Source organism: Drosophila obscura, unplaced genomic scaffold (assembly GCF_018151105.1).
Source record: "Drosophila obscura isolate BZ-5 IFL unplaced genomic scaffold, ASM1815110v1 contig_150, whole genome shotgun sequence".
In the NCBI taxonomy this organism is placed as follows: Eukaryota; Metazoa; Arthropoda; class Insecta; order Diptera; family Drosophilidae; genus Drosophila; species Drosophila obscura.
In genome coordinates this window covers 5,989,942-6,015,131 of record NW_024542736.1, presented here as the reverse complement: position 1 = coordinate 6,015,131, position 25,190 = coordinate 5,989,942, and the positions used below count along the sequence as shown (strand labels likewise).

The 25,190-nt window shown below is 47.9% G+C and overlaps 4 protein-coding genes across 6 annotated transcripts; 3 read left to right on the top strand and 1 right to left on the bottom strand.

The window, feature by feature from the left end:
• Positions 1–67: 67 nt before the first annotated feature.
• LOC111067438 (26S proteasome non-ATPase regulatory subunit 6) lies at positions 68–1,525 on the top strand. Its single transcript, XM_022356494.2, has one exon. The coding sequence runs from the start codon at positions 187–189 to the stop codon at positions 1,354–1,356; it is 1,170 nt and encodes a 389-aa protein (XP_022212186.1). The 5' UTR covers positions 68–186; the 3' UTR covers positions 1,357–1,525.
• LOC111067414 (protein abrupt) lies at positions 1,394–12,638 on the bottom strand. 3 transcript variants are annotated; one of them, XM_022356481.2, is made up of 3 exons: positions 11,950–12,621; positions 5,100–6,122; positions 1,394–2,362 (listed from the first exon to the last, which is right to left on the bottom strand). In XM_022356481.2, exons 1-3 carry the CDS (start codon positions 12,152–12,154, stop codon positions 1,686–1,688), a joined length of 1,905 nt encoding a protein of 634 aa, XP_022212173.2. In that variant the 5' UTR covers positions 12,155–12,621; the 3' UTR covers positions 1,394–1,685. The 3 variants fall into 3 exon arrangements, with proteins under 3 accessions (XP_022212173.2, XP_022212167.2, XP_022212181.2); XM_022356475.2 differs by lacking the exon at positions 1,394–2,362 and adding an exon at positions 2,956–3,977 and having other exon boundaries at positions 11,950–12,638; XM_022356489.2 differs by lacking the exon at positions 1,394–2,362 and adding an exon at positions 4,000–4,902 and having other exon boundaries at positions 11,950–12,623.
• Positions 12,639–13,832: 1,194 nt separating this feature from the next.
• Positions 13,833–14,387, top strand: LOC111067454. Its single transcript, XM_022356500.2, has 2 exons — positions 13,833–13,943; positions 14,016–14,387. The coding sequence occupies exons 1-2, from the start codon at positions 13,928–13,930 to the stop codon at positions 14,165–14,167; spliced, it is 168 nt and encodes a 55-aa protein (XP_022212192.2). The 5' UTR covers positions 13,833–13,927; the 3' UTR covers positions 14,168–14,387.
• Positions 14,388–14,728: 341 nt separating this feature from the next.
• On the top strand, positions 14,729–21,220 carry LOC111068721. The gene is given in 3 exon segments (XM_022358411.2): positions 14,729–15,300; positions 15,362–19,800; positions 19,802–21,220. Coding segments are annotated over 3 exon segments (6,201 nt in total). The 5' UTR covers positions 14,729–14,852; the 3' UTR covers positions 21,116–21,220.
• The last annotated feature ends 3,970 nt before the right edge of the window (positions 21,221–25,190 follow it).

The window sequence follows — 25,190 nt, the reverse complement described above, 5'->3', positions numbered from 1 at the left end:
TTACAGAAATATATTAACAAAAAAACCTATTATAAAAACAATATATATCGATATACTTATAAATCAAAGTGTCATCTCTGTACATGACTCTGCTGCTTTGAAAAAAAAACACAAAAATTGAATTTTCGTGCGATAAAATAATATAGTTTTTGTGTGAAACGCAACGAAAGGTAATAAATAAACACAATGCCTGCTGAAAACCTCGAAGAGCAGGGTTTGGAGAAGAACCCAAACCTGGAGCTGACCCAGACAAAGTTTTTGCTGACTTTGGCCGAGTACAAACAAGATGTGGCTCTGAAGGCGAAACTTTTGGACGCCATACGGGCCGATAATATGGCTCCATGGTACGAACATATCTGCACGGAGCTCGGCTGGACAGCGGACAAGGATCTGCTGGCGCGCATGAAGGAGAACAACCGCGTGGAGATCGAGCAACTGGATGCGTCCATCGAGGATGCCGACAAGAATCTGGGCGAAATGGAGGTTCGCGAGGCGAACCTGAAGAAGTCTGAGTATTTGTGCCGCATCGGTGACAAAGCCGCTGCCGAGACAGCGTTCCGCAAGACATACGAGAAGACCGTCTCCCTGGGCCATCGCCTGGACATTGTGTTCCACCTCATCCGCTTGGGACTGTTCTATTTGGATCACGACCTAATCACACGCAACATCGACAAGGCAAAATACCTGATTGAGGAAGGCGGCGACTGGGATCGCCGCAATCGTCTGAAGGTGTACCAGGGTGTATATTCCGTTGCCGTGCGCGACTTCAAGGCGGCGGCCACATTCTTCCTGGACACCGTGAGCACCTTCACCTCGTACGAGCTGATGGACTACCCCACATTTGTGCGCTACACCGTGTACGTTTCCATGATAGCCCTGCCGCGCAACGAGCTGCGCGACAAAGTCATCAAGGGCTCGGAGATTCAGGAGGTTCTGCACGGCCTGCCCGATGTCAAGCAGTTCCTCTTCTCGCTGTACAACTGTCAGTATGAGAGTTTCTACGTACATTTGGCTGTGGTCGAGAAGCAGCTGCGTTCCGACTACCTCATCCACCCCCACTACCGCTACTACGTGCGCGAGATGCGCATCCTTGGGTACACCCAACTGCTGGAGTCCTATCGCTCCCTTACGCTGCAGTACATGGCCGAGTCTTTTGGAGTCACTGTGGACTACATCGACCAGGAGCTGGCACGCTTCATCGCCGCTGGTAGGCTGCATGCCAAGGTGGATCGCGTGGGCGGCATTGTGGAGACGAATCGTCCGGACAACAAGAATTGGCAGTACCAAGCCACCATCAAGCAGGGCGATCTGCTGCTCAATCGCATCCAGAAGCTGAGTCGCGTGATAAATATTTAATTAGGATGTAGAGCCGTCGATGTTTATATAAAAAAGTTTTATTAAAATTCAACATTTATTACAGTGTAAAACTAACGTAACGTACAATAAAAACGATAAAAAATTCATGTATACGCGCGCGCGCGCGTTTGCTGGAAATTCACTAATAAATTGTACGTTTACATATGTATTTAATTATTTATCTAAATTCTTTGGAATTGGTTTGGTTATGTTGTCTTTTAGTGTATTGTATTTGAGTATTATTGCAATCATTCCATTTTTGTACTTAACTGTCCTCGTTCTAAATTTAAGACTAACCCGCCAAAGCGGCGCTGCGGAAATGAAACTGTTTAATGCACATCGCCGTCGTTCTTCTCCTTCCACGTCTCGTCCTTGGTCATGTCATTGATATTGTGACCGCTGGATTCGTGTCCTGGAAAGGCAATGGAGGGCTTGTTGGCCATGAAGCTGCGTGCCATCTCCTCGAGCGTCGCCGAACTGCGCAGCCCACAGTCCAACGGTTCGTCCATGTCATGTTTCATGGCCTCGTGCGCCCGCTGCTGCTGCTGCTGCTGCTGTTGCTGACTGGCCTCCGCCGATGCCTTGGCCAGATCGTGCAGATTCTGCACAACCTCATCTATGGGCGATCCCTGGGACAGGCCGCCCGGCACCATGGGCAGAGCCCCCAATCCGGCCAGATTGTGCCGCCGCAGATCGGCGAATCGGTTCGTACTCAAGTTGATCAGCGCATTCATCATGACCTTGTTGCGCTGGTAGTCCTTGCGCAGGTGCTGTCTGATCTCCGTGTGGCAGTGCTCGTTGTTCGTCACAATAATCTCGCCCGTGTCCGTGGTGGTCACCCGGGCCTTGCAGTTGAACTTGCGCGACAGATTGCACTGCCAGTACTTCTTGTCCTTGCGCACGTACTGGATGCCGAAGGTGTGGCCGTCGTGCACCAGCAGCGGCTTGCCCCGCTGGCTCAGCATGAACTCCAGTTTGCCCTGGAACCAGTGCTCGCCGGGTGCGACTATAATACAGGACAAGATTGCAGTTGAGGAGAGGCTGCTTGCTGTTGTGTGGATTCAGTGTGTTTGTGGTGTGTGTGTGTTTGTGTGTGTATGTATGGGTGGTTGGTTGGTTGGCCTATGGATTGTTTCTTTACTTTCATTGAGGTTATGTTTTTGGGATGCCAGGACGTACACGAATGAGCCCAATTATTGTAAGAGTAAGAGTGTGTGTTGTACGTTGTACGTGTTGGTGTACGTGTCATGCAGATCAGACTTACCTGACGGATCGGATGGTTAGTGGAGATCATACCCCTTAGCATATACCCAGCAACATACATACAAAATATACGCCCAGCGGCGTGGAACAAGTCCAAGATTAATGCACCCAGCATGGAGGGTTAATCTGGAACTCATTCCACAGCGCCCTCTGCTGCATGAATGCTATTAGTTTATCATTTTGCATTAGTTTATCAAACAGATAGATATTCACATCGATCAGTATGTACACGTGGGGGGAGGGGACTCGAATCAAATTCAATTTCTACTACAGACACTAGCTACACGTGGCTTCAGCCGCAATAAATTACTCCTCCTTAAGGCCTAGCCCCCCAGAGCCCAGCGCAAGGCCTGCATGCCCTTACATGTTCTCCATCTTGAAGCTGTGCCTGCTGCTGGGGGATATCGTAATGGAGTTGATGACATGCGCCGTACCCGGGGCGGCACTCTCCGCCGACCCGTCGGCACTCGAGCTGATGTCCACTCGCTGCTGCTGTTGTTGCTGCTGCTGTTGCTCCTCTACGGGCGGTGGGGGCGGACTCTTCATGCCCAGCGGCGACTCCTGGGCATGCATGGAGTGGCTGCTTCGATTCGACAGCGGACTCTGCTGCATATGAGCGGGTGAGAGGAGCACGCCATGTCCCCCTCCCAGCTCTAGATGATGCTGGGACGGAGGCGGTGGCGGGGCTCCTGCCGCATGGTGGGTGTGTGGAGAGTGCTGCTGTTGCTGCTGCTGTTGGTGGTGGTGATGGGCTTGCGACTGCATGGGCAGATGCATCAGGTTGGGATTGTGCATGATATTCGAGGGCGGCGCTCCACTCCCCATGCCGCTGTGCTGCTCCATATGCGTCGCCGTCGGATGATGCTGCACCAGAAGGTTGGGCAGCGGCTGGCCCAGGTGATGGTGATGATGTGAGGCTGCCGCCGGCGGTGGCGTCTGATTGGCAAACATGTTGCCGGCCGCGCCCAGCCGACTACTGGCAGGGGCAACGCTGTGGTTCAGATCCGCTCCAATGTGACTCCCGTCCGCAATGGAGTAGCCGCCGGGCTGATTATGATTCGGTAGGGACGCCAGCGAGACCGTCACTGGAGGAGTGCCGCCACTGCCCGCCGTGGCGGGTGCTGCTGCAGCCGCCCCCTGGCTGCCGCGCATATGGGGCGTGTGGTTGTGGACGCCCGTGGCGGAGATTATTCGGCCGAGGTGGGTGATGCAGCGGGCCCGGCACATGCTGATCCGGTAGGACTTGCACAGCCAGTAGGTCTTCATGCCCTGCTGCGTGGCCACCGTGTTGTTGCGATTGAACACGCAGTTGCCATGGAGCAGCGAGGTGGTGGACAGCATCACCATATTGCTGCCATCTGCTCCAGCGCCAAGCAGCGTCCGCAGCGGGCAACAAACAAACGTACAATGATGGAACGACATTAGTGGACAGTTCTTCACTGGGAACGTCTTAACGGATGTTATTTACAGAGAGCGGGGGGAGCAGTGGTGTGGTTTGGGGTGGGGTTGCTGTTCAGGTAAGTGGAGGTTGTGCCACTAGGTGCCTGCTACCTTTTGCTGGGCTAAGCGGCTGTGTGGGTGTGTGTGTGTGTGTGTGTGTGTGTGTGCGTGTGTTCGGACTGTGTGCGGGGGTGGTGGTTAGGCGTCGGTTCGGTTAATAAGCCAAAGGTTAGCAGCAAATTATTTATGGCGGCCACTAAGTTCTATATGATTCCAATGGCTTCTTTTAGTTTGGTTTAGTTCGATTAATAAGCCTTAGTCATGGGAGAGATATTGCAATGGTAGCCCCAATACACGCAGATTCATTCAGCTTGGGCCTGGCCCTTAAAAAGGGCTACATTTGGCTATGATAATCGGAAGATTTAATTAATGAATGGAATTAACACCACCCACAATCTCATTCCAAAGTAAATCTCAATCAGTGATCGGCACCAATACAAAAACATTTGTCCGTTTGGCTGTGTGCGAAGACAACAAGCACGAAGCCTGTAGCTTCTCTTGCCTCTTCCCAGCCTCCCAAGGTACGGCCGTGGTCTGCTGTTCAACTTCAAGCTCATAATAAACGGACGAATAGATATCAACGGGCACCGTGTGCATATTTAACAGACAAATGGAGAAGGGGAATAATATTGTTCTTTCACACGATCCACAGTCTCCTGTCTATTTCCAATTAAATCTTCCCCACTTTAATGAATTATTCCCATTGCATTCCCATTCGTTCTGCCAATTCCTGATGCCTGAATCTTCATTTAGGGGGCAGTGTTATCAATGGGCTAGTAAGTACTTGGTGTACATGGCGAATGATGATGATGATGTGTGGATGGGGGAGCCGCAGTGGGATGCAAAGAAAAAAAAAGAGCCCATATTAAGCTTAAAATGAAAATCAAAATCAAAATCAGAAAATGAAAGCCAAGCTACGTGCAACATAAAAGTGAAACATAAATTGAGTGAGTCGGAAGGGAGATTCGTGGGACACTTACTTGACGGAATGTCCATATGATTGGCAAAGTTCTTGGAGTAATCATTGGGCATGTAGAGCTCATTGGGGTATTCGTGGCCGGGGCCGAGGCCAGAGGATGGTCCATTGTTGCTGATGCCACCAGGTGCCGCATTATTGGAGCTGCCACTCGGCCCGCCTTGGTTGCCGCTCGGCTTGTAGAAGTTATAGTCCAGATTGAAGGCCGGCCCAAACGGATTGCGCAGCGAGTTGACTGCCGTCGAGGAGGAGGCCGAGGAGCTGAGACTGCCGCCGCCGCCGCTTCCACCGCCACCCGGTCCATGATGGCCATCCTGTTCCCGCTTGAGTCCCCCCAGGTCGTATCGGGGTTCGGCCAGCGAAAGGTGTGGAATCGGGGGCAGGAAGAACTCCTCCGTGTTCAGGGGGTTCTCCAGGTTGGCGCCATTATCCAAATTGTCGCTGCTGCTCTCGTGCTGCTCCTTCATGGAGCGCCGCAGCTGCTTGCCCGAGTAGATGGACAGGGAGTCGTTGCTGAAGTCCGACGGGGCTGGTCGCTTGTTCAGGGCATACAGGTGGCTGGCATCGCTGGAGGCTCTGCTGGCACCGCCTGGCGATGTGGTCCGCGAGTTGCTCTGCGTGCTCTGGCCCTTGGCTTCACTGTGCTCCGCATCCGGTTTGCTGTTAGAGCTACTGCTGCTGTTATTCGTGATGTTATTGTTATTGTTATTGTTGCTGTTGCTGCTGCTGCTGTTGTTGGCGGTGCTGTTGCTGGAGTTGTGATGGTTATTGCTGTGGCTGTTATTGTGGGTATTACTGAGCGATGACGACTCGTCCCCCTGGCCATGGTTGGGCGGTTGACTAGCAGACTTCTCCGATGCACTGGACGCCGGCGAGGCATTGGAATTGGTGGCCAGGCCCTTGATCTGCAGCAGCTGTCCAATCTTCATGAACGACTGCAGCTCCGTGTGCTTCACATTCACCACTCCCTGGTACATGAACTCCAACAGTTCCAGCATTATGTTGAAGCTCACATCTTTGAGTATGACTGTAAATAGAGAGAGAGAGAGAGGAGTTGTTCATCATTTTTTTTGTTCGGGTACATAATTGAATCCCCCAAAGTCCCCAAGCACAACGTTTTCATAAGTCGCCATATGCCTATGCCTGTTCCCCCCACCGCCCGATCGACAATAGCAACAGCAACAGCAACAACAACATTCGACATCATCCACAGAGCGAAAGGAGGTCACATTCATAGTGGAGATGTTATCATCGAAACGTTCAAATACTAAATCAATACATAAAAACAGCTACGATAAGAAATCTGAAAACTTAAATATAAACCTCAACAACAGCAGCAGCAGCAGCAGCAGCGGCTGGATCAGCAGGGAAGCAGCGGGGCAGCAACAGCAATAATTATAAAATAAGTAGCATGACATATCATCGGGGTGCTCTCGACACGGCCTATGGAACTGTGGAACTGTGAAGCTGAAGCTCTGTCCGGGATTCGACACTGATTCCACGAACTACGGACACGGACACGGCACAGTGGGTGCAGATCTTTATACATATAATTTTGAATATATTTTTTAATATCTGCATTAATCAAACAATACTTTAATTTAAAGTTGAATTGGAAATTGGTCTCTGCTGTTTTTTCTTAGCTTTGCTCTTCCATCCATTCCTAGCTTTCTTCCTTTCTCTAACTCCTTCACATACTTCTTTAGCTCTTCAGCTCTCTTTAAATCTACTCTACACAACGACAGAGATTTTCCTAAATATATTCAATCATTATTTACCAAATAGGCCAATAAATACATCATGTGTGTCTGATCCTCTTTAATGATTCTCCCTTTCAATCATTATGCACACATTTATGCAATGGAATCCCCCCACACTTTCGCAGAAATTCCCCGACATTAATCTAGGATTTTTCCCCCTCCAATTCCAATTCCCATTCCCAGACCACTGTGCCCAACTCACAGCATCCACATCTAGTTAAAAACAATATTATCACTTGTTCTCAATAACAATTTAATATACAAACATCCACGTACAATATGCCGTTGGATGTGCAAGTGTGTGTTTGTATGTGTGAATGTACTTATTAATCCGCCGATCAGTTCTCGTCTGTTGCTTAATCTGAGGACGGAGTGACGGAGCAGCAGCCATCAAGCGTGTGCCCTATCATTTGCCGTAGTCGTCATTACGGATCGTTTTGTCTCGTGTCTATCTATCTATCTGGCTGCCAAGTCCGTATTTGCGTTCGCCATTCGCACTGCGAAGATCAAAATCCGGGCAATATACATACATATGTACATATGTATATATGCCTATAGCCTATAGCTCGGAAAGGTACAGTCTGTAATCCTCAACCGATCTGATCTACACATGAGCTTGACTCCTGACGCCAGATAGATACGGAATTACGTGCTTTACGAGTATAGTTCTCGTTTTAATAAACACAAAGTTTATATATTAGTTTTTCTGTGCAAACACAGATACTCATGGACAGCACAGCCCATGGATCGATAGCGATAGAGATTGGCCCTGGATCAGGAGACAAAGAGATCCACAGACACGGCCAAAGCCACAGCCACGTAGTCACACAGCCACACAATGCCTTCCATCGAATCAATAAACCATTTATGTATGTCGGAGCTGTAGATAAACTTTGTCTAAAGTTCACGGAAAATGTGATAAATCCGTGTATGCTGCTGATAAGACACACACCATCCACCCATCCCAGACACCAAAATGTCCAATTCGGGCATCTTTTCTGTGCTCCAACTGATGCGACGCGATGCGACGCCAAGGGGAATTTTTATGTGCCGCTGACCCCCGGAGTGATCTCCGCTGATATCAGAGAGCTCTGATGCCGTCTCAGAAATAGATCAAGACGAGGGTAGGATGTGCTGGATCTTTCGATGACTTGATGGTTCGACAACTCGACAAAGATATCTTTCGTTTAAGGTTTTTTTTGGGTTCGGTTCGGTTTCGATTCGTTTCTTTCGGGACGACCCACAAGTGTATGAGTGGCCAAGATCACGCCCACTGTAGACGCTTCCACCAATCGGATTGCAGGCGATCGATTTCGAAAACAATTTTATTTTATGATTATGATAAATGTTTATCGAATCAGAACGCCAATAGAACTTTTTGTTGTTGTTACCCTCGTTGTGGCCATTGTCGTTTGAGTGTAGTAGTTTTTGAGTGGAGTGGAGTGGGCTGCCCCTCATTTTGACATTCATAAATATTTGTTATCTCTGCAAACGCCATAATAGTCGAGTAGTCGAATAGTCGTACTGGTGGTAGTACAACCTGATAAAATATAAGAAGCCCAGCCCCAACAACAATTGCAGCCAACCCCAAGCCAACAGCACACACACAATGACCAGCCATACAGGGAATAGTGTCTCTTGGACACGATCCTAGACTCGGGCAATTATGATCCCCGATCCGCACTCATCGATATATCACCTCTTACACACAGTGGCAATGTGTCTCCGAGGGGCACAAGGGATTAGGCCCCATAGCTTAGCCGATAACTGGAGCAATCTATTTATGCGGCTACTGCCATTTCGGAGCCAATAAATTACTAATTGTCAACACAAAAGCCCCATAAAGGCCCCATTTATCAAATTTCGTATGCTCAAAGTCAAAGTTTGATATTATATGAAAGGGATCATAAAAATAACAACGTAAGCGGGCAATTAAGGGGTATCGTATGGGCAAGAACCAAAGCGTAAGCCATAGAAGGATTATCCCAGAATAAAAAATAAAAAAAATAAAAAAATCTACACAGATAAAACGTTAAGGTTAATTTCGGAGGGAATAAGACATTGACTTGAATTTAAGCAGTTACCAATTTCAATATATTTGGGATTTATTAATGATTTTAACTAAAAGCTTCAATTTGTAGACACTCGAAGAAGAACAATGGATAGATCTTTAAAATTACATCCGAATCATATAGAACATACAAAAATCAGTTGTACCAGATACATTAATGCTAAAGGATGAGTACACAACATTTGTACGATTTCAGAGCTATTCGATAGATGTTCAACAAAGAGATAGGATCCTACCAATTGGAGGCTTGGCGATCATTTGCACAATTTGTAAGATTTTTCAAAGATCTAAAAATATTCTAAATTCTTTTTAAAATATGTCTAATAAGTAAATATGAATTTCCAGAATTCTGAAGGGTCTCAGTTTTCAAAGGTTATAAGTCCAAGGTTTTTCAAGCATATAATCTATTTTTCTAATTAGTTTTCCACTTGAAACAGAGTATTTGAAAAAGATTACGGATCAAGAACAACTAAGAATTAAACCAAAGTTCATCATTAACATTGATCAACAATTGAATTCTACGACAAATTTATGTTCAAACTAGCCGCACAAGCGAATGCTGCAGAAGAGAATGCCCAAGAATTGAAAAAACAAAATTCATTGCGTTTGCATGTTGCCACAGAGATCTGATGCTTTGACTCGAGTTTCGCTAAGGGAAGGGAGCTCCGCTAATAAGGTAACTGTGGACTTCTCCCAAAATGTAATAATTGGACTGCTCACCGCTGATCAAAACTAAAGGATAAACGGTATTAAAAGTACTTCCCCCTACAAAAATATTCTCAACCCTGCGGGCCTGATAAACATCACGTCTTTGCTTCTGTTTTGGGCACCACAATATACTATAGCATTTGGTATTTTTTTGATATTTACGACAAGTCCATCGATCGATATTATATTATTTCAGCGAAACATTTATGGCTGCTAAGCGAACGCTACTTGAAATTGTGAATGGGTTTGGGGAGTGTGCAGATCGGTATGGGAGGCACACGGATGGCAATGGTGGCATCGCTTTGACTTTGCTTTGCTTTGCTTTGCTTTGGGGGGGACTCATGGCTATTTCCATGGCTGCCTGTTGCCTCGAGAGGCTACCAATATCACACGAGACGGAGACGGAGAAGGAGTCGGAGACCCATTCGCCATTTCGTTTGAGTGCGTTATCTAACACAATGGCAATAAGTTCAAAATCTTATTTTACGATTAAGAGTGATACCCAAAGCAAAGTGGCTGATAAACGACATGGGTTCTGGTCTGTGGGTCTGTTGGTGGAGAACGAAAATGTCCGATGTCCGAGTTGTTGTTTATGCCAATAATAAAAACTTAAACGGGCATGGAAATAGATAATATTCGAGGATTAGCTATGCAAGCAGCTGTGTGTTGTAGATACATACTACATACATATAACCAGCCCCAGCCCCAGCCACTTGGCCACTTGGCCCGGACGGAGAGCGTATCAGAAAACCCGTGCTCGTCGTCGTCTAATCAATATCTCTTCGAGTGGCCAGGGGATTGGATGTCTGGGCTGGGTGGGGTGGTGTTTGGGTTGGGGACCCAGTTGCTCAGTTGGGCAATAAATGATTGTTAAACGCGATAAAAAGATAAAAATATTTAGACTATTGTTGTTGGATGGATGGATGGATGTATGGATGGATGGATGGTACTGTTACTGGTGCCCCATTGAGTGGTTTTTTTGTTTGTGTGTAACACGCACCACATTTGGCTTGTTAGCACCTTGATGATGGCTGTAGTTGTTGGTGTTGCTGCTGCTGTTACTTTATTTGTTGGTTGGTTTATTTTTAATAACTCCCACCCCCCAGCCCACATCGCCTACCAAAGTGTTACCATTATTTATAGGGTATATTAATATTCTTTATCTTTGGAAATACCTCTTGTACCCCATTTGTTGGTAGGTAGCACCTTCCTGCTGCTACTTGAAAAGATAAAACCTTAGTTTTTATTGCCGCTTGATCAGATAAAGCCACCGTTCAGCACAGGGCTGGCCGTGTATAACACGGACTCTGTCCGTCCAGAATTGAACATGGAATAGAGAGTCACCCAGAAAAGCAGGGAGGCAGGCAAGCAAGCAAGTCAGGCAGCGATATCATATCCATATACCATTCTAGAGTAGAGTCCATTCCATTGGAGTACATTTTTGATGAGGTCAGCAACGCACCCAATCTTCGATTGGAGTGGTACCTCTTATCAACAATGCATATGCGTATCCGTGGCGTAAGTAAACAAGCCACCAAAGACACGGGCTCTTGCAGCTACCACACATGGAGAGAGCCATGCAGCCGATGTAGCCCATGCAGCCGGGTGAGACAACGTGGCGGCAATAGCTCAACGTAGGATTATCAGACCTCGATTCGTAGCTCCAACTGCTGCGGCTACTCCTGCTCCTCCTGCTCTTGTTTGTCTTTAGATTTATGACAAGCGAAATCATTTTATTTGCCTCCGAACTGGTACACGTGCTGCCACCATTAGCTGGAGCTGTAGCTGTAGCTGTAGCTCTGGAGTTTTCTGGGTTCTAGGTGTCTGATAACTGTTGAATGTGTCACGGAACTTAATACAGAAGTTGATTTATATCGTGCTGGGTTCTGGCATTTGACAACAGTGACGAACAGACAGACTGACGGGCGCTTTTAGATAAACTGATAGATAGATAGATAGATATGTGGCGGACAGGAGCCACAGAGACGGAGACAAACGACGACCCAGTCCCCCCAGTCCCCCCATTGTGTGCACTTTATCAGTGATAAAATGACAAATATCTATCGCCATTTGGCGATGTTTAGCCATGTCTAACATATGCACTCCACAGAGGAATACATATAGTTTGCACTTATGTATATTTGCCGCCGTATAACTTTGCATTTTTAGCGCACTTTGGCTCGACGGACTACGGAGCACAGACGACAGCAGCAATACGGTGGCAGTGTGAACAATTTAAGCAAACAAAGCGGATTGCCTCGTACATAAATTGTATAAGGTGCCTCTCGACATCTGTCAGATGCAGAAATACTCACTTATTGGATGCCGGCAGGGATTGCTGGTGAAGATCTCCTGGAAGTAGGGACTGCAAATGGCCAGGACTATCTTGTGCGCCTGCAGCAGCTTGCCGTCGCAGGCCAAGGTCACGTCCACGAGATCCCCACGATCGTAGAGGTTCTGGAATCCGCTGGCAATGTTTTCTTGGAAGTTCTTCCAGCAGAGTTTGAACTCATCATCCATGGCGCTGCCGTTTAGCCAGCTTTTGGAGTTTACTTGTTTGGTTACTGTCGAATTGGGGGAAGCTGCTGCTGCCGCCGCTGCCTGTCCAGCAGTTTGTATTTCTTTGGCCACAACGCAACTTTTTGATTTTGATTAATTTACGGACGATGATGCCCGCAGCGAGACTGCGTTTTATGGCCGCACTTTTTACGATTCTTGTTTATTTGCTTTGGGCCGTGATTTCTCGGCTCGTCCACTTTGTGGCTACATTCACGAATGTCAGGTAGAACATAAACACAAAATATATGCAAACTTCACTCTTCTCGACACTCACGCACGCCGCTGCTGTTCAATAAATTTGTTTGTTCTTTCGTTTGCTTGATTTGACTGCTGTGTTAATATTCGTTCACGCGCACGATCTCGAGCCGTCACCGTCCACAGGCGCATTGATTTTGATTTTGGCTTTAATTAACACTTTTTGATTTAAAACATTTTTATCACGCTGTTTACGTTCGAGGAGAGAGAGGCGAGAGCGAGCGAGCAGGGTAGATAAGGCAAGAGAGAATCAGCTGTTCGTGTTAAAAACATCGTGAGCGCCAGCAGCAGTGCTGACCCTCAAAAATATACCGAAATATACACACAACATACAATACATATACGTTAGTTGTTTTAGTTTTTGGACCTGCTTGCAAAATAAACATTTCAAGCTTTGAGCGTGAAGTTAAACTTTTGATTGAGCCGCATGCATAAGGTATGAGGTAATTGATTGACGTCACAATATCCGAAGCTTTCAAGGATAAAACCCACCTCACCACATAACTCACCGTGGTATATTTAGTCCTTCTGGTCCTTAAAAAAAAGGTTGGCCGTTTTAATACTGGGGCCATACCTTGCCATGACCCGTTTTTGCGAAAAATATCGATAGTTGGAACGATAGTTTAATTTTGTTGATATTCCTCGATTTTGAAATTCCATTGAATATTACAAGCTAGATAGGTCTCCCACCACTGAAAACATAGTTTTAGCAAATAGATGAATACATTTTTTACAATTTAGCTCATTAAAAGCACTCCCATTTATTGGATGGTTTATAAAACAAGGTTTAACTAAAAAAGATGACAAAAGTGTTTTTGTGACGTTCATATCAGCTGTTCATAGTGATAGTGCTGCAAAGTGAGCGTTTGTGGGCAATGACAGATGAACCGCGAAGCAGATAAAATTCAAATACATAAAAGATAAAATATTAGATATTTCGAACAAATTCTTTTAAATTTGAATACTTTTAACAATAAACCGAATTATTATGATAATTAAAATTAGTAATTGCTTCACAGTGTAATCATTTGTTTCGATATACATCACCTGTGCTCGATACATTTTATACATTTGAAATGAAGTGAAGCGTACCAAACTGTTTGCCCCGATAAGCGCTTATCTTAATTGTCAAGTCCACCATAATGATACGGCTGCAGTAGACTCATAGTGTCCGCTATAACCATACCCCGAAGCTCATTTCCATTGGGCCCATGCAACCCTCACGGACCTGCAAGCTGATAACTGGCGTACCCACGGTCATAAATAACCCACTTTACATTTTAAACAAAAAGAGAATAAAAATAAAAGTACTGCTTATCAATAAGCCATGAATCGTTTGCACGTTAGGTGCACTCATACATACGTACACCAAGTCAATTGGCCACCGATTTGATTTTGCCTGATTTAGTTCTCAGTGCTCAAAGAACTTTCAACAATTTTGCACGCTCTACAGGGGATAGCATAGCGCTGAGAAGTATAATGGGTTGTTGTTTGGGTAAGTTAGTACCGCTTATCTCCATCAGATTAAACATAAACAACGAAGTCTAACTAAAAAAAACATTGACAGCCACAAGTAAATCTGTTGATTTACCTCCTGTTCCCCCTGCGCCGGGCAAACAGCGTTCCACACTGCCGGAGTTCCCAGTGCCCACCACATCTGCCCCAACAACAGGAGGAGGACCCAGTGGCGTTACGAATGATGCGCTGGAGGATGACTAGCTAGCCAATGGACAACTCGCAAAAATGGAACCGATTACGTAGAAGGAAAAAGTGGCAGTTTCAGCCAAAGGGGAAAAACGTTCGCATGAGTCATGCCCATGCGGCATGCGACTCTTGAGTTGTGGCTCATTTCTTAGGACCAACTGTAATTTTACTTTAAATAGCTGGCCAATGCAATACTCAATAAAATGGAACTGATTACGCAGAAGGAACAAATTGAAACTGCCAAAAATGATTGCTCTCATGTAAATTTTAAATTGAGCGGGTAATTTTACTACGAGGAAATGGGCTCTAGCCACGATAGGGTGTCATCCTCTATGGCCAATCAATCAAACCTCGGCCACGTTCCTGCGTGCTGTCGGCTTTTTAGCCAAGCATCGCGGCATGAAGAGCATGCAAGTTTTTCATACTTTCGATGTAAATGTTGCAATTCAAAAAATTAAAAATTCCAACTTGCCGTTATTCCCAAAAAACAGCCAGATTTTACGGGGAAAAAAGCTAAATCGGCAGCACTGCTTCTGAGCGTCAGGCAGTATTTTCGATAGATAAATCCACGGTCCCACTGAGCACGTGTAGCCGCGCCGCAAATTCCTGAAACAAATTCTTAAGTTTATTTATTTAGCAGAAAGGAATCGCTGCTGAATATTGACGGAATTTATGATAAGCGTCTTGTCAACACATAAAAATGGCTATACAACCGAATCGGCGCAAGAGGAAACATGAAGAGACGAACATGGAGCAGCAGCAGCTCGACGATGGCGAGGTAGTGGTGCCGAAGAAGATTCCCAAGGATTCCGACACGCCAAAGAAAAAGAAGGAAAAGGCGATTAAGATAAACGTCACAGCGGAAGAGCCTCCCAAGGAAAAGTTGGAAACACCTGTAGACGATGCAGTAGAAGGGCAACAGGTGGAAATGGATGTTGGCCCTGCATCGCCAGAGAAGAAGAAACGCAAGGAAAGGCACCCAAAGAAAGTGGTTCCGGAGCAAGGCGGCGACGCTGACCACGCTCTTGACGAAGCAGAGATAAGCCCTGATTCGGGATTTGAGCCGGAGGAGAATACACCAAATTTTCCCAATGATTTCAAAATGATGAATTTCCGCACCAAACTCCGTAGCAATAGTTTCATTACCGGTGAGTAGAACAGGACACTCTGCTAGCTGGTTTTATTAATTCCCATATTCTGTCTATTCAGAGCTGCGCCACTTTCTGTTCATGTGCCATACACGTCCCAGGATCGTGGCCAAGTACATTGAGAAGCGAGGTAAACCCTTGGAGCTGGCCGAGGCCTTTGATCGCATCGACAAAAGCAACATTTTGCATGTGGATTACCTCACCGAAGCACTGCATCGCATCGTGATGGAAATACTCAGTAATCAGAAGGGTCACATCGAGTCGGCGGCCCATGGCTGTCGCTACTTTCTGAAAGTCCATGGCGGAGTGCTGGAGAACTTGCTGCAGTCGTCGCGGCCCAGCCATCGCCGCAATGCACTTAAGCTGCTCACGGCGATTGTGTGCGTGGAGCCGCAGCTGGGACGTCAGGTTCTAAACTCCTATGACATCCTCTCGAATGTAAGCGTCATGCATCAGATGCTGTCCCACGCCAAGAATGACTACCAGAACGAGGAGACCGTCCGCAAGGCGTACATACACTTTATTTTGGCCTTTCTGGTCGAGGGCAATGCGCTGCTCATAAGGAACATTCTGGATCGGGGTCAGCTGATTGGTGTGCTGGCCAAGGGACTGGTCTACGACGATCATGTCACCGTCTGCGTGGTGCTGAACGCACTCAGGCAATATGTGCTGGAAAACCCAGACATACAGAAGACGAAGAAGGTCCTGGTCTTTGATCTGGAATGCTGCAAGTCCCTGCGGCGCCTCTACGACTGGGAGGGCCCAAATGGCCTGACAGCTCTGTTCGGCAAGAAGCACTCGAAGGGAAAGCCGAACGAACAGGAAGCCGAATCCGTTGCTGCGGCTGTCCATGAGCTGCTGCTGCTCTTGCTCACCTCCCGCAAGCATGGAATCTGCTTCGATGCCATGACCCACTACCGCCAGAAGCAGAACAAACTCCAAGGCAAAGTGCTGGGCTCGCTCTACAGGCCCTACAGCAATCCACGCAAGACGGAACTGGTCATCAAGACCCTGACAGCGTGTCCCGATCTGGGACGCAATACGGTGCGCAACTTCTCCTGCCTGATGAGTCCCAGTAGGGTGGCGATGAACGACATCCCCCAGGTGGCCCTGTTTCTGGCCCAAATCATAGATGCAGTGCCCCCCAGCTCCCTGTCGGTCGCATTCAACAAGATGACGCTGACGGATCTCGGTTTTTGGATCAAGGAGCTGTGTCTGCCCATTGAGGGACTACTCCACATTACGGGCAAGAGCATGCTGAACAATCAGGACTTCAAACTGCGGCTGGCCGTGCTGCGACTGCTCCTCGCCATGATGAAGCAGTACAGCAACTATGTGGGCGCCATCGCCCTCAGGGAGCAGTCGAAGAAGGCGGGCAACTCGATGCGAAAATTCAAATTTGATCTGCTTAACCACCTGCTGGTGCACTTTCCCACCATCGAGTCGATCCTGTATTCCCTGTATCTGGCCATCAAGCAGCAGAATCAGCCGGGAGTGAATGTCCTGGAGTGCCTGTCCATCACTCTGGATCTGGTTCTGCTCATGTGCAAAGAGAATCGAGCCTTTGTGAACAAAACAAGTAAAATTCTTGATTATCTGGAGGTTCTGCGGCCGCTGTACGAGACCGATTTCGATGCCGTGGATCAGCCCCAAGAGCTCGTCAAAGTTGAACTGGAATTGAAGTCAATCAAGACGATATTGCTGCTCTTCCCGATGTCCCTGAACCCCCAGGAGGAGCTCTTCGGCAAGGTCTTCCGCTCGTTCATCAAGGCCTATATGCTGGAGGATGTGGCCATTAAGGCAGAGGCCGGCAACATATTGAATCGCCTTTTCCTCAACACGGGCCTGTTCGACTCCTGCAGCAACGAGATCAACATCTGGCTGGAGTCGCTCATTGGCTTCGATGCCGAGACTGTGGAGAACGTGGTGAGCATTCTGCTGACCATTCTGTGCCTCGACTGGCGGAAGATCAAGCTGCCGGAACTGGATGCGGCCGCGACCGAAGCCATTAGCAGCGAGAACATACGCAAACTGTTTGCCCAAATCAAGGCCGGCCAGACGGTGCAGTCGTATGTGGAGGTCCTGATGCTCAGCAAGATGATGCCCCTGCTGCTGCAGGGCGTGGACATTGAGGCGCCGTACGATGCCTATGTGGAGCAGGTCTTTGTCATGCTCTTCCACTACCACAGCCAGCCGGAGCAGGTGCTGCAGCTGTACGATGGACACTTGGAGAAATATCATGACTACATGAAGAGCTGGCTGCCCGGCAGCGACAGCGGGGAGGAGAAGCCCAAGAAACTTCCCGCTGCCATTGCCCAGAAATGGCCGCTTCTGAAGGAACTGCGAAAGGTTCTAACCGCTGAGGAATCGCAGGGCTTTCAGCTCACCTTCAAGCCGGAGGATGAGAAACACTTTGAGCTGAAACTGGAGGAGGGACAGACGATGCCGCTGCACTTCAGCCTGAGCAATCCGCGTCGCAACATGATCTATGTCCAAGATCTACTGTTCGTCTTCATCCAATCCTTGTCCAGGCAGAGTCTGACCAAGTCGCAGGCAGAGCAAACGGCCGATTATCTCATCAAATTTGTGCAAATCGCCAGCCAAGTGGATGCTGGCACGGAGGAGATACAACAGGAGGATGATCAGCAGAAGCCCGAGACCCACACCCACCATCTGCTGCATTACATCTACAACAGCCGCCTGGGACCGCTGCATCCCACCCAGATACTGAGCGAGACCAGCGATAATCGCTTGAACTACGTCATCTTCTTGCGCCGCCTGACGGAGCATTGCCGCAGTCTGCCACGGTTTGACAGCTTCACGGCCAAGTATCGCCTGCAGCTGGTCAAGGCCTTGGAGATTGCCTTGGACTCTGCCGTGGAGGAGCATCAGCAGCTCAGCGAGTGTGTGGCACTGGTCGACACATTCGAGTTGAATGCCAGCGGCTGCTCTCAGATGCTGGATTTGCTCACGTCCAAGCTGCAGGCCAAGGATTACGTGGCCAACAGCAAACCGAATCACTACTACGAGCTGCTGCTGTTGCTGCTGAACCGACTGTGCCAGCTAAAGGAGCCCATCGACTGTCGGAAGTGCTTCAGCAGATTACTGGGCTACTATGGCGATTTCTGTGAGCTAAGCGAACAGCAGCTGGAACCCCTGGAGGCGGCTATTCTCCAGTTCCTGGTCAACTTCCATCACCATCTGGCTGGGTGCGACAGCAGCTTCTTCGCCTGCTTCTTCACCTCAACGCGAAAGATAAGCAAGTCGGCCATACGATTGGCCAGTCTGCTTCTCGAACGCCAGCCGCGACTCTCCGTGACGTTTGTCGAACTTCTGCCAGAGAATTTGGAGCAAAAGGAACTTGTCTACCCGCTGCTGGACATTGCCCTGTCCAAGAGCTATCAACTGCCGCAGGCGCTGCTACAGCGCTGCTATCAGACGTACAAGAACGGATTCATGAAGAGCATCGAGAAGCCGCAGAAGGCGGCCCTCATCTATCGGGAGCACGCGGAGGCCAGTGCCCTGCTCATCGCTCAGTGCATGCCCAAGTCGGAGTGCCTCGATTACTGTCAGAAGCAGCTGAAACTCGACTCGGTGGAGCTCTTCCAGATTCGGGTACTGCGCGAGATCTACTGGCAGGCCTCCGCGGCAGCCAAGGATGGCAAGCAGAGGGGCAGTGTCTTCGTCAACTATGTGAACCTGAACGTCCAGATGCTGGCCCTAGATCTGAAGAAACAGGCGCTTGAAATGAGCAAACTGGAGCAGATTAGCTGGAACTGCTACGAGTGGTGGCAGAGTGGGCAGCTGAGCGAGGATCTGCAGCTGGATTGGAGTCGCCTGGTGAATGCCCCGCAATGGCTTAACTTCTGCAAGAGCTGCCTGAAGTTGGCCCTGCATTTGGGCGAGGACCAGCAGCCGCAGCAGGATCAGGCAAATGCACTCATCCTCAAGCTTTTGGCCTTCCTGTGCGATCGTCTCTATGGCGACTACACGCCGGAAGCGCCAGAGGGGGAGGATCCCACGCCAGCTCTGCTCTACGAAATGATCTGCACACATTCATGCTGCTTCGATCATCTCCTGGGTGCGGCCAGCGACACGAAGACACATCTCCTGCAGCTAATGGAGACTCTGGCCAGGAAGGGACCGACAGCATTGCAGGCGTCACACGTGCCCGTGATCCTTGGAGCCTACCATGCCAAGCTCTCGGCTGCCGATCGCTATGCTTTGGCTCTGCTGGAGCACTATGAGCGGCACGATGTGGGCCTGGAAAAGTTCAGACCGTTCATCTGGGGCGAGAGCGCCGTGGCACATTATGCCCTGAGAGCCGCAGACGAGGATGAGCGGGCAAAGCTGCAGCAGCAGGAGACAAATGTGGCCCAGGTGCTGGCCCTGATTGTGCGCGAGACGAGCGTGTACACCATGGAGAATTTCCCAATCTGGAGGAGTCTGCATGCCAGCCAGCAGCTGCCCGAAGTTGAGTTCCTGAATCCCTCGAAGAAATTCCCAGAGATTCGGCGATAATCCACTGGAGAAAATGGTGGAGCAGGGCTGCCACGACTTCGCCCAGGAAGTGCGACGCCTGTGCCCCAAGCGGGAGGAGATCTACGAGTCCTGCTACGACCCGGCCTTCCTGCTGCCCCTGATGATGCACTGCTTCGCCCCCGGCTCTGTGGTGTGGGCCCGCTGGCCCGTCCAGAACGGACTCCTGGCAGTCAGCTTCTGTGCCCTTTCCTCGCTGGACAAGGATATGCGACTGGCGGCCGCCAGCTGCCAGCAACGCTATCGCACCCACTTCGAGCTCTCCAAGTTCTACGAGCGTCCGCTGTGGTCGCAGGCCTACGACAACATCCAGGCGGGACTGAACGAACTACGCACCTCGTGGCTCGCCCAGAGGGGCACGCATGGCGGCACGCCGCGAGTGCCGCTGATACCGGCCCTCTTCATCGCCCACAGCTTCAACCTGAGCACGGAGCCGACGCATCTGCTGTACAAGCGCCTGATGCTGTACCTGCGGCTGAAGCAGAGCTTCAACTTCCAGACGATACCCGACTTCAACGTGTTCTTCTACTCGCACGAACCGGAGCACCATCAGTACCGCAACTTCATGGTGGAGCTGCTGCGGTGCGGCATCAAGTGCAGTGCCGATCTCTTCCAGCTGGTCTCGACGAACACGTTCAAGGTGCTGCTCACCTTCTACACGTGCGAACTGGGCACGCTGGAGACCAGACTGCTGCTGCTGTCGGTGCTCTCCACCTGCGCGAAGATTCCCGGCGCCGTCAAGATCATGCTCGAGCATGTGGGCATCTACTCGTGGCTCGTCGGCGTCATCTGCCACACGGAGTTCCATCAGTTCGACGTCATCGAGGGCATCATCAGCATCCTGAACAATCTGTGGTATGCCGCGGCCGCCTCCCGCTCCGAGCTGCCCAACTATGAGATCATTCAATCGCGCGTTCATTCTCTGATCCTGCAACTGCTGCCGCGGCTCTCGCCGCGCATCTCTGTGCCCAGCCTCGCACGCCTGCTCAACGTGCTCTGGAAGACATCCTCGGTGGACGGCAACCATTGCCTGTTGTCCGCTGACGAGCTGGATGTGCTACTCGAATGCGTTGCGCGGCACTGGCCCGATCAGCTGCCCGGAATCCGCTATGTTAAGAACTTTGGTGGCTCCGCCGCGTGTCCTCGCTCGGAATACTGCGACTGGCTGGCCAAGGAGCAGCAGCTCGATGTTCATGCCGTGCTCGCCCTGTCCAGCCTGAGGGAATACGTCTGCGACTGGTGGCAGTCCCGCCAACCAGCTGAGAAAACACTGTAGGGAAACCATTTTATTTGTTGTTTTTCGCTTAAGTTAAGCTACTGCTATTGAATTGTGTTTATTGTATAGGCATTTCGAGTCTTCAGAATATATATTTGTATGCAATGAATCCCTACAGAAATCATCGAGTTAATGGAACGGGGGAAATACTTTAGCGGCACTCAGATTAAATTGCTCTGTCAGTCTGCTAGTCTGTGATCGGTGAGAAGCCTCCTCTACTGTCCAAACACTAAGCCTGCCATCGATAATACTGATTGAGCATTCCCGTACCAACTGGAGCATGACTTATTGCGGGCTGTAACTCATTTGGTATCAATGTTTGTGGAGGTCGAGACTGATGTCGCCCAAAGCAAATCATTCACAGATTTGTGTTGAAAGCCAACTGTCATGTCTCTGGCTGATCCGTAAGCCTCTTTAACCTTCAGTTGGGCGCCCGAATCGTTTGACAAATTACGGGCCATCAGCATAACAAAAGATCAGCTAGGGCAAAAAGATTTCGAGTATAACCAAAGTAGAAACAACTCCCTAAGTTTTTGTTAATTTGGCCAATCCGTTTTTCACACGCACCGCACCACTTAGCCGCCGCAGTGGGCGTTTGCGCTCCCTTCCTCCCCACCCCCCCATTTGGGTCTCCACCTACAATTTGTTGGGTCAACAAAATGTTAATCACCCGAAAAGGCTTAAGGCGAAACATGTTGATTTTTTGTTGTATTTTCTATCTGCATTTCTGATATGTAAAGCAGAAGTGCGCAGAAGTGATGCGCGACCCCACGAAAATATATTCACAAGATTTATGGTTTTGCTAGATGTCTCGAAATTTAAGCTATCTCCTCGGTTATATCATCACTGGGATCTCAAGAGGAAGCGCTGGTGATGGAAGCCCACATATTGGGATGATGATTGGTGGATATGCAAGTGCACTTCGGTGGATCCAAGAAATGTGTTACGAACATTTAACAGGAACAGGAAATTATTAGTTGGGCTTAAAAAGAATATAATATGTCCATGAAAAGTTTTGTTTAATTGGTTTCTTGTAGATCTTGGGAATGGGTAATAATTTTCACGACCCAAAAATAACACAGATAGAACTCTCTCAGATGTGGCCAAAGTGAAGATAGTTTTTCGCATTATCGTATATGCTTTCGTCACTAGTCACTTGGATGATAAATAGAAGATGACACACACGAGGCTAAGGATGGGCTGTGGCTGTGGCTGTGCCTGTGGTCTCTGTCCCTGGGCCTGAAGTTGCAGATAAACTTGAATTCGACATAATTGATTGATATTGCTGGGCATTTTGTTGTTTATGAGCCGGACGTCATCTCGCAGCGTATCAAATGTGTTTTTTTCTGCCCTGAAATTTTAGTTGATCGAATAAATGTATAAATTTGATCTGAATTTGATCTGCGAGGTAATAAATGAGCTCGGAAATGATTGCAGATTACCTAACTGGATGGATTATTGGTTCATTAGTTTTTGAACTAGTTGGATTTATATAATAATAATAATAAGGCAGCAATCTGTACTCTACTCTTAAGAATCAATCGATCAAATTTCTCTTCATATTGGTTCCCAAGATTTCACTTTTTACACAATATCCAGACACATATCAATCAAAATCAATTCTTCAATTAATTTCCTAGTTTCTCTGGCGTTGGGAACCCAATCAAAGGTTGCACCGGGGTATACCGTGAAAGAAAACAAATTACCCTGACACTGAGCCACGCCACACACACAATGGGCCAATGGAACAGAAGGAGAGTTCAAGAGTTCAGTCAGTAGCAAGGCAAAGGGCCGATATACGATATACCTTGTGGGTGTAACCCCCCAGAGACGTGTAGACAATTAAGCGGTTGTTCCATGATTGATTTAGCTTACTTAAAAACCCATTTCGTCTAATCCGGAACTGACATGGCCACGACAAAATGTAACCGGAGAGCCAATCCCAATCCCAAGCCCAAAGACCAAACCCAATCGAATCGAATCGAATCGAATCCAATCCCCAAGCCCAGAGTGGATGCAAATGATCCACCAAAATGCGTTGGCAAATCTCGAGCTGCGCTGCTGCGTTCATATTTCACACCTTAAACAACAATCCATGAATTTTTGGCTCCATGAGTTTATTCAGTATTTGCATTTTAAATTATTACTGCGGCCCCTCATTGACATGTGTATTTCATGTGGCACAAAGGCCTTTGTGTTATATATCGAATATCAACAATTTATACAAATTTATTTACAAACAAATTTCTCGATTGTTTTCCATGTTTGTCCTATTTATTGTATGGAACAACCCCAAAAGTCTCGGACTCGGACTCGTTGCTCTTTTTGCTCTTTATGGTTTCATTTGACGCCACCACTAATCATAAATGACTGGATGAGTTGATGTCTGAATAGTTGACATAGGAAATCGAATCGAATGGAATGGAATGGAATGGAAGAGAGTGCCCATCACATGTCACAATGGAGCTTCGACTTAAGCCCCTACGATTATCTTTTGGATGACTTTATTATGTATGTGGCTTGTGGAACGGTAGTAGAAACGAGGCGTGGCGAATTAAATCGAATCGAATCCGGCAGCAAGGTCAACAGTTGCCAAACGAAAGGGGAAAGGTCAAAATTGTGGTTAACCCGCGTTATGACAGCTCTGACAGCAGCAGCAGCAGCAGCAGCAGCGCTCCGCTCCCCTCAGCGCTGATCCCAACTTGTATCAGATGCAAATTTGGTAAACCGCAAAACTTCATTAAGAAATCAGTTCACATAGCTGCCCCCTCCCGCCGCAGCTCCAACTTGCAACATGCATTTTCAATTTGCCTCCAGACCATCACGTTCAGCCTGCAGTCCAGGTGGTGGCTGCAGCATGTGCTGCCAGCTGCCGTTCTGGCCACAATCAAAATTTGTTCAGCAATAAAAAAATTACAACAACAAAATGAGAAAATTGAAAACTATTTTTTAAAAGTTTAGCTTGCAGCCAGGGGAAAACGCATGTGGCCACAGATGAAGCATGCAGCATGTAGCATGGAGCATGGAGCAGATGGAAAAGGGTGCAAACGGGTTCAAATGTTCACCAGGCATTGGAATGGCGTCGAGGCGTCTCTCAGCATCTCATTTCAAATATCAAAAGTCACGACGAAGAAAGCTGGTTTTGGGACGACGTGTCTACGTGTATTGCCAGTTCGATGTTTGGCTTTTTTTTCTTTTTTCTTTTTTTTGGGGTTTGTTTCTCCTTTTCTCGTTGGTCTTTACAAAACATTTGGCAAATAATATGCCGCTTAAAGATGTGCCGCAGTGCCTGTGCCTCTGTGCCTGTACCTAAGCCTCTGCCGGCTCTTCTCCTTGTGGCATGTGAAAAACTTGTCATGCTGCAGCAGCAGGAGCAGCAGCCGCAAATGCTTTTCACTGGCTGCCATATTCACATTGACAGTGGATAAGTGTTTGCTGCCCTCCCCCAACGATAGACACCCTTACTTTTATGACATTTACCATAAATGGGAGTGAGTCTCGGTAACATATTAGATGAGTTAGATGAGTATCTCAAACTGCAATAATAAACACGTTAATTATGGTGACATTATAAAAGCGCATTCATACTGAATCAAGTCTCCAAATGTGTTTTATAATTACTAGAAATTATGTATCAAATTTTGTACAATTTGGCACTGCATTTAAGACCATTTCGGTGGCTTCCTCATGTGTGGATCCCATTCAAATAAATCTGCTAACACATACAACAGATTTGGCGCCATTTTCTGTGTATTATTTTCCTTGCTGCTTCATTTTCTTCAGCCATTTATTGCTTCATCAAAAGCCGCATTAAAGCAAATGCTTAGCCACGCAAGAAACAAAACAAAAAAAAAACTGAAATTAAATAATTGCAAGTGGCAAAGTTTAACAAAGATTTGAGCTGAGCGGAAATGGCGGAAAAAAGCGGAAATCGAATATAGAAAATGCGTCTGCAGAAATGAGTTAATTTACATGCAAAACTGGCGCTAATTTGAGAGAAATTTCTACCGCGAATTGCCCGAAAAAATTTGTTTGAGCCACGGGGCCACGCGGAAGTCCAACTCTGATCTGTGGC

Bases quoted from the DNA above. Each gene is read 5' to 3' on its own strand.
- LOC111067438 (XM_022356494.2), top strand. From the start codon at position 187: ATGCCTGCTGAAAACCTCGAAGAGCAGGGTTTGGAGAAGAACCCAAAC.
- LOC111067414 (XM_022356475.2), bottom strand. From the start codon at position 12,154: ATGGATGATGAGTTCAAACTCTGCTGGAAGAACTTCCAAGAAAACATT. The intron at 6,123-11,949 runs GTGAGTATTTCT...CTCTATTTACAG, and splicing joins TCCCTGCCGGCATCCAATAA to TCATACTCAAAGATGTGAGC. The intron at 3,978-5,099 runs GTAAGTGTCCCA...GCGCTGGAGCAG, and splicing joins TCATATGGACATTCCGTCAA to ATGGCAGCAATATGGTGATG.